Consider the following 8,597-nt stretch of genomic DNA (forward strand, 5'->3'; position numbering starts at 1 on the left):
AATCCGCCTGCAATGTGGGAGACCTGGGTTCAGACCCTGGGTTGGGAAGATCCCCTGGAGAAGGGAAAGGCTACCCACTCCAGTATTTTGACCTGGAGAATTCCATGGACTGTATAGTCCATGGGATCACAAAGAGTTGGACACGACTGAGTGACTTTTTCACTTCACTTCATTACTAAATAGACTCCAAATGATGCAGAACAGACTTTCACTTTTTCTTTTTAGACTATAATGTAGATAATTTGTTCTTTTCAAAATTTTTGTTTGCTTTTTGTAAAATGAATACACGATAAGATGATGAAATAGTGGGAAAAAACGCAGGCTGTGGAGTCGTATATGTCAGAGTTTATATCCATACTCTGCTATTTCGTATTTGTGGAACCCTGGGCAAGTTATTTTCCTTTTTTAGGCCTCAGTTTTATCCTGTGTTAAGTGAATGCCAATAATAGTACTTTCACATTGTGGTGTGGTGAAGATAATGAGCTATAGTTTGTAAAGAACTTAGCACAGTGCCTGGCATTTACTCTGTTAGGGAAACGAAAGTTGTTGTTTTGTGATTGTTATTTATTATCATGTATTAAAGAGCCTCCCTATAGAGTACAAACTGGAAAATAAGGCTCAGAAGGCACAGTGGTTTGCATGTGCTATGATGACGGATTCACAGACCCCTGAGGGGGAGAAAAATGACAAGGAAGACTTGTGCGTACCATGGTCAAATGTCTGGGCCACTCTCAAGAAAATGTAAGTCATGGAATGACATGGTCAGGACCTTTTATTGGCTACTCTGGCAGGAGTATGGAGAATGGATTGGAGGGTGTGAAGACTGGAAGCAGGAGGATGACTTTGGAAGCTTTTGATACACGTGGGGTAACGAGGCGGTGATAGTGATGCTGGAAATGGGAGGAGATTAAAATGAGATACATCACAGGTAAAGCAACAGGGTTTATGTATGGCTGATGCCAGTCAAGCTATTTAAGAATGCTGTTTCTCAGAACACTGTAAGAAATGTTAGCTTAGTAAGGAGACCTAAAATATTACATATAAATCTCCCCAAATTTATACTTCTTCCTATTTTGTGAAGTTTTTCCTGTGCCCTGTCACCCCCTGCTCTCCCCAAAAGAGCGGCTTCAGTAAGTCCAGACATTTTCACTTAAAGATTAGTAAGGAACTTGGGCAATATTTCCTACAAAAAAAAGATGAAAGTGACTTCTATTATTTCAGTAGTCAGCGCTTTGGCCTGTGGCGCTGCAAGGGGTAACTATTTTGAATGCTCAAAGGCACTGGTCACTGTGAGGGGCTAGAGAACTATCCAGCAGTTAACTATGGCAATCTATGGTAAACTATGGTAATCCCTTTTCCCTTTGGTCAGATAGAGTATCCTCAAATGTGATTTTAGGGGTACAGAGGTTGGACTGATACATACATTTATCTAGGAAGTAGGTAAAGAGGATCTGCCATGTGCCACACATGGTGGATATAGTGATAACCAAGACAGAGATGTGCTCTCAGGGACTCACAGTCCAAGTTGACACTGACCAAAAATGATATGAATAATTAACAGATGGGATTCTGGTCACCGTTCTGAATGAAGAATACAAGGTGCTCTGCGAGTGATTCACTTAATTGGGAGATCAGAGAAAGGCTCCCTGAGGAAGTACAAAAATGAGGCTGAATAAAGCAATTATCCTTCAATAAAAAATAAATTAATTTTAAAAAATGAAGCTGAGATCTGAAGGATATGTAGGAATTAGTGAGACAAAGAAGCAGAAGCAGATTCTAATCGGAGGAAATAGCATTCGAGCTAGCAAAGGAGACTGAGCCAGACCAGAGAGTTGGAAAAATATGGAAAGTGTGGAGTCATGAAAGCCAAGTGATGTGACAGTTTAAAATTTTAAAATGAATAAGACCATTGTATCAAATGCTACTGAGATGTCAGCTTCAAAGAGGATTTAAAAGTGTCTATCGGATATAGTGAAACTGAAATCATTGGAGGGATGGATGCAAGTTTTTTAGGGGCCAGTACCACACCACACCACCCTTATGGCAGAAAGTGAAGAGGGCCTAAAAAGCCTCTTGATGAACGTGAAAGTGGAGAGTGAAAAAGTTGGCTTAAAGCTCAACATTCAGAAAACGAAGATCATGGCATCCGGTTCCATCACTTCATGGGAAATAGATGGGGAAACAGTGGAAACAGTGTCAGATTTTATTTTTCTGGGCTCCAAAATCACTGCAGATGGTGATTGCAGCCATGAAATTAAAAGACACTTACTCCTTGGAAGAAAAGGTATTACCAATCTAGTTAGCATATTCAAAAGCAGAGACATTACTTTGCCAACAAAGGTTTGTCTAGTCAAGGCTATGGTTTTTCCTGTGGTCATGTATGGATGCGAGAGTTGGACTGTGAAGAAGGCTGAGTGCTGAAGAATTGATGCTCTTGAACTGTGGTGTTAGAGAAGACTCTTGAGAGTGCCTTGGACTGCAAGCAGATCCAACCAGTCCATTCTGAAGGAGATCAGCCCTGGGATTTCTTTGGAAGGAATGATGCTAAAGCTGAAACTCCAGTACTTTGGCCACCTCATGGGAAGAGTTGACTCATTGGAAAAGACTCTGATTCTGGGAGGGATTGGGGGCAGGAGGAGAAGGGGACGACAGAGGATAAGATGGCTGGATGGCATCACTGACTCGATGGACATGAGTCTGAGTGAACTCTGGGAGTTGGTGATGGACAGGGAAGCCTGGCATGCTGCGATTCATGGGGTAGCAAAGAGTCAGACACGACTGAGTGACTGATCTGATCTGACCACACAGTTTGGGGGCCCTCTTTAAGATAAAGAATAAAAAAATTACAAACATGAAGGTTAGGTATAAAAGTCACTTTAAAAAAATAAAAGTGAATATTTTAGACTGAGAAAGAAAATCTCCCCCAATACTGGAGTATTTGGAATTTTTGATCTGGGATTTCTTTAGGCATGCATGCATACTCAGTCTCTCGGTTGTGTCCAACTCTTTGTGACCCTATGGACTATGGCCCACCAGACACCTCTGTTCATGGAATTCTATAGGCAAGAATACTGGAGTGGGTTGCCATTCCCTTCACCAGGGGATCTTCCCAACCCAAGGATTCAATGCTGTGTCTTCTGCATTGGCATGCAGATTTTTACCACCGAGCCACCTAGGAAACCCTTTCTTTAGGTAGTTTACCAGAAATGCTTGCTGGTTGTAACTCAGCTTCCCCTCCCTAAACACTCCACAATTCCCACACCCACAGGGGATCATGCAAGTGAGGGACCCTGAAGCTCAAGATTTATGAACGTCATCTGCCTCTGATTATTGGTGGCCTGAGAGAGCAGTTTGGTAGGCGTGACGTTAGCAAAATCAGGGAGAGAGCTTGGAACTAAAGGGGAAGTGAGGACATGAATGGAGAAAGAGAATGCTGGCGACTCTTTCAAGTTTGGGTCTAAGGAGGAGAAGAGTGATTGTGGTTGAAGAAGGGAGGGAAGAACTGAGATCTAGAGCACATATGAGAGATGAGCCTTTGGTAAGAGGAGTGAGGTTTTGTCTGTTGGAATGGGGAGAAGGAAGAGGAAGAGTACAAGGAGGCTTTGCAATTTGGTCATAGACAAATAATTATTTCCCATTTATTTTCTTAAAGAGTTATACAGTAAACTATATCCCGATGTGGGGATGGAAAGTGTGGGGAAGGGGAGGGGATGTGGTAGAATGAAGAAGGTTTCAAATAGTTGCCTTGTAATTTGGGAAAGTGAATTTAGTAGAGAAATGGAACGTGATCAGTAGGTAATATTATACCTGAGAATTGTAGTAATAACATAAGCTATAAAGCCAATCATACTCCCTGTCCCTGTTTAGTAATTTTATTTTTTTTTAATGCAGCAGTGTGCAACTGCTCCAGAGTAGTGAATGCATGTTGGATTTATCCAGGCTTGGATCTTTTCCAAATAAATAATGTGGAGGGAGTGAGTGGTCAGAAATTTAGAGGATTTTCAAGAGGGTAATTATTATTGGCCAAATAATCTAAGTTAGACAAAGAGGAAAATGACTTCAGAAAAGGGCAGATGCATTATGAAAAGTGATGGGGGCCGATATATCGGGGGCACCAAATCCAAGAGCTATTTCAATGGGAGTAATAGTTGAGTGGTGTTGGAGAAGACTCTTGAGAGTGCCTTGGACTGCAAGGAGATTCAACCAGTCCATTCTGAAGGAGATCAGCCCTGGGATTTCTTTGGAAGGAATGATGCTAAAGCTGAAACTCCAGTACTTTGGCCACCTCATGGGAAGAGTTGACTCATTGGAAAAGACTCTGATTCTGGGAGGGATTGGGGGCAGGAGGAGAAGGGGACAACAGAGGATGAGATGGCTGGATGGCATCACTGACTCGATGGACGTGAGTCTGAGTGAACTCCGGGAGTTGGTGATGGACAGGGAGGCCTGGCGTGCTGTGATTCATGGGGTCACAAAGAGTCGGACATGACTGAGTGACTGAACTGAACTGAACTGAACTGAATTGTTGAGTAGGACACACTGACCATTATGACTTCTCTCTAGCCCCTCAGTGTTTAAATGCAATCACTTGAGACAGCCTAGTCCTTCTCTGATATTAGATGAAGATGTTCTGGGAAGAGTCTAATAAACATAAAATAAAGAGCCCCATTTGAAATTCTAAAGTTGTTCAGTTTGTAATCTAAACATTCCTGGGTTGTATGGTAGGCTAATGGGAGGGTCCGCTAAGGACTCCTGAGAAAGAACTTCACTAAGGGACCAAGGGGCCTACTGAGAATGAAGTTTATCCTAAACAAAGAGCTGTTTTTGAGGTATAGTGGCTTAGTCCAATTATAGCTGGTCAGTGAGGAAAGGAAAAGCCTCTTTGAAATTAGCACAGTCATCATGGCCCAGCTCCAAGAACATCTTGAGTTGAAGAAGAAGATTATGCAATCAACAGTGAGTTGAACTTGCACTGGCCATCATCTATTTTACATATGGTACTGTATATGTTTCAATGCTATTCTCTCAATCATCCCACCCTTGCCTTCTCCCACGGAGTCCAAATTCTATTCTTTACGTCTGTGACTCCTTTGCTGCCCTGCCTGCAGGATCACGGTTACTGTCTTTCTAAATTCCATATATATACAGCAGGGCACCCAAAGCTGGTGCTCTGGGGTCAACGCAGAGGCATAGGGTGGGGAGGGAGGTGGGAGGAGGATTCAGGATGGGGGGAACATATGTATACCTGTGACCAATTCATGTTGATGTATGGAAAAAAATCACAATATTGTAATTATCCTCCAGTTAAATAAATTAATGAAAAAAAGAGTGAGTTGAAATTGAGGGCACTTTTTGTTTTTTAGACCTTACTGAAGACGCAAGCTAAAGACAAAGGAGAAAAGGAAAGACATGCCCATTTGAATGAAGAGTTTCAAAGAATAGCAAGGAGAGATAAGAAAGCCTTCCTCAGCGATCAGTGAAAGAAATACAGGAAAACGACAGAATGGGAAAGACGAGCTCCCTATGTTATACACTAGCCTTGTAGATATATACTTATCACGGTAAGTGAAAGTGTTCTTTGCTCCATCATGTCCCACTCTTTGCGACCCCATGGACTGTAGCCCACCAGGCTCCTTTGTCCATGGAATTCTCCAGGCAAGAATCCTGGAGTGGGTCGCCATGCTCTCCTCCAGGGGATCTTCCTGACCCAGGGATCGAACCTGGATCTTCTGCATTGCAGGCAGACTTTTTACTGTCTGAGCCACCAGGAATTGATGCTTTCGAACTGTGGTTCTGGAGAAGACTCTTGAGAGTCCCTTGGACTGCAAGGAGATCAAACCAGTTAATCCTAAAGGAAATCAACCCTGAATATTCATTGGAAGAACTGGTGCTGAAGCTCCAATATTTTGGCCACCTGATGTGAAGAACTGACACACTGGAAAAGACCCTGATGCTGGGGAAGATTGAGGGCAAGAGGAGAAGGGGGTGACAGAGGATGAGATGGTTGGATGGCATCACTGAGTCAATGGACACAAGTTTGAGCAAACTCTGGGAGTTAATGAAGGACAGGGAAGCTTGGTGTGCTGCAGCTCATGGGGTCACAAAGAGTTGGACACGACCCAGCAACTGAACAACATCACCAAACCATCTCTGATAAAGCCTCATCGATACCTTAAACATCCTAATTCTATGTAGCAGAGGTTTTCTTGTGCTAAGAACCACAAATACAGATAATATTGAAACAAAAACAGAACAATGAAAGGGAAACCCAGAAATTCAATGGCTAGAATTCAATGTCATTTCTAAGAGGAGCTCTGTAACCGACAAAGATTCTTGCAGGGCTTGGAGATATGATCTGATTGGGTTAATAGTACAGAAGGGTTAAATTCAGAATGAAAGATAAGTCTTTAAGAGTTTTTTGTTTTTTTTTTTGTTTGTTTTTTAATTATTAAAAATGTATGCAGATAGATTTGTTTTCCCATAACACCAAGCGAAGAAGCTCTTTAAAATATCTGAGGGTCTCTTTTTCCATCTCTGTACACTCATACAGATCCACAGGATGGCAAAACATCCAGAACTCATCAAGAGAGCTAGGCAAACTCTTATCCTGCAAATGATGAAACTCAGATCCAGAAAGCAGAAATGAGTTGACCGATTAACATCAGATCCAGAATTCAGGTCTCTTTACTCCTTGTTTACTTCTAGATTCTTCAAGATAAACCTCTGTTCCTCCCCCAGGAGAGCGCCAAAAGCACAGGTTCACTACAAAGACAGCTGTACCGCTCAGAGTATCCGAGAAGACTTCATACGTCTAAGGATCTAAACCAGCAAGGAGCCCACCCTTTCCCTTTCCAGGTGGGACTGGTAACTTAACTGACATGTGTTTCCAAAATTTCCTTGGAGGTCTGTGTTGAAACCTAGCCCCTCACCTGTAGCTGGGCTGTTGCTGCAAGCATCTTCTGCCGAGTTTGTAATACTGTGGACGAGGACATGGAGGTAGGTACGCTTTGCCGCAACCACCTTATATCTTCCCACATACAAGACAGCTGCAAAAGAACTCAAGAGGTCATATCATCATCCAAGCCAGTGCATGATTTAGGTTGTGGCATCAAAGCAAAGCAGGGGGAAGGAAACCTGACACCCGATGTTTGTTCTCCAGTCCATTTTCAGATACATGCAAAACAACTTTTTGATCTCTGTCCAATTGGAAAAAGATCTGAATGTTAATGAAACAATCAGATCCCCATTTTAGTCTTTGCCAAATGATCCCATAACTCAGAATAGTGGAGACACAATCTGACAGGATGGAGGCTTCTTTGCTTTGAAAATGTAGTGTAGATACTATTTTAGCATTTTAATGACAAAGGGCATATTGGGCCAGAAAGAGACCATTGAGATGATTTACTCCCACTCCAATATTTTGCTCACTGGAGACTCCTCAACTTCTCAACTAAAGTTTTAGAGATTTATGTGAGGTACTGTTGGTGCAAAGTGGGGAAGAATAAAATTAGAACTCAGGATACCTTTGTGAACCACAGAAAATCTTGTGTAATGGAACTGGTGTGAGAGTCGTCTATTTCAACAATCGGTATTTGATCTTCATTGGTGACTAACATATTGTCTTTGTAATAAAATATAACAGCTATGTAGAGTCCCCTGAAAAGAAAAAGCAAAATAAAAATTGTCCTCAACCATCTTCTCCACGCCTGAATCATGGAAATAATATTTTGGGGCATGATAAATGATAATTTGAAATATACCTATGAAAAGATTCCTGTTAAGTACCACAAATTTACTGGCTAGAATTCAAAGAAATAACTCTTTTGTCCAGATTCTCAGAACAAAGGTGAATTTTATATTCTTTTAATAATAAAACAGAAATATTTACCGAGTTTCCCCTCAGAACCAAAATCAGTAGACTCCTGAGACGCTAAGACTTCCTGGAAAAACTACAAAGGACCCACCGTTTCAAGGTCTTCACAAACTTGTTTGAGGAATGGAATAGGTGTTTCAGGCTCCTGGAGACTGACTGCTTACGGCCCGAGGTTTGCAATTTTGAACTTTCTGGAACACAGAAAAAAATACAGTGTGAATTTCACCGGAAAAAGAGCACTCTCAGAACCTTCTTCCCATCTTTTGCCTTTCTCTCCCCTGTCCTCTCAGTGTACTTATGTTCAGTTTCAGAGGGACTCAGCTCATTCACTTTGTCCAGAGGCTTCTGTATCTTGAGATGCCAGTAGTTAACTCAGTTAATGAATAGCTCCTCAAAAATGTTGAAGATGAGTAACGTTTATAACTCCAGGGGCAATCACGCAGGTGTTCTGTTTATATCCTCCTTATTTATTATGAGGTGGGATAAAAAGAACCGACTTTTGTCCCCGGCCCATATTGCCTTTTAATATTCGCTTCTCAATGTTGGCAAAACTCTTATTAGACTACATATTCCATTAATTTTTTTTTCATTATAAAATTAATATAGGCACATTACAGGAAGTCTGGAGCATAGGAAATGAACAAAACCCCACACATGATATCCAGCCACTTTAGCAGAACCATTGCTAATATTCTGGGGTAGTTTTTTTTTTTTTTTCAGTGTG

General features: G+C 41.7%; 1 protein-coding gene across 1 annotated transcript in view; it reads right to left on the reverse strand.

Moving 5' to 3' along the window:
* ANKFN1 (ankyrin-repeat and fibronectin type III domain containing 1) overlaps positions 1 to 8,597 on the reverse strand; it is a 275,609-nt gene that overhangs the window by 22,573 nt on the left and 244,439 nt on the right. The window contains exons 12-14 of the mRNA XM_010852951.1: positions 7,965 to 8,064; positions 7,524 to 7,656; positions 6,930 to 7,046 (exon numbers count right to left, since the gene is read on the reverse strand). Of these exons, the coding sequence (XP_010851253.1) occupies positions 6,930 to 7,046; positions 7,524 to 7,656; positions 7,965 to 8,064 (350 nt within the window). The remainder of the gene's footprint in view (positions 1 to 6,929; positions 7,047 to 7,523; positions 7,657 to 7,964; positions 8,065 to 8,597) is intronic.

The sequence above is a fragment of the Bison bison genome, unplaced genomic scaffold (assembly GCF_000754665.1).
Source record: "Bison bison bison isolate TAMUID 2011002044 unplaced genomic scaffold, Bison_UMD1.0 scf7180017864317, whole genome shotgun sequence".
Taxonomy (NCBI): Eukaryota; Metazoa; Chordata; class Mammalia; order Artiodactyla; family Bovidae; genus Bison; species Bison bison.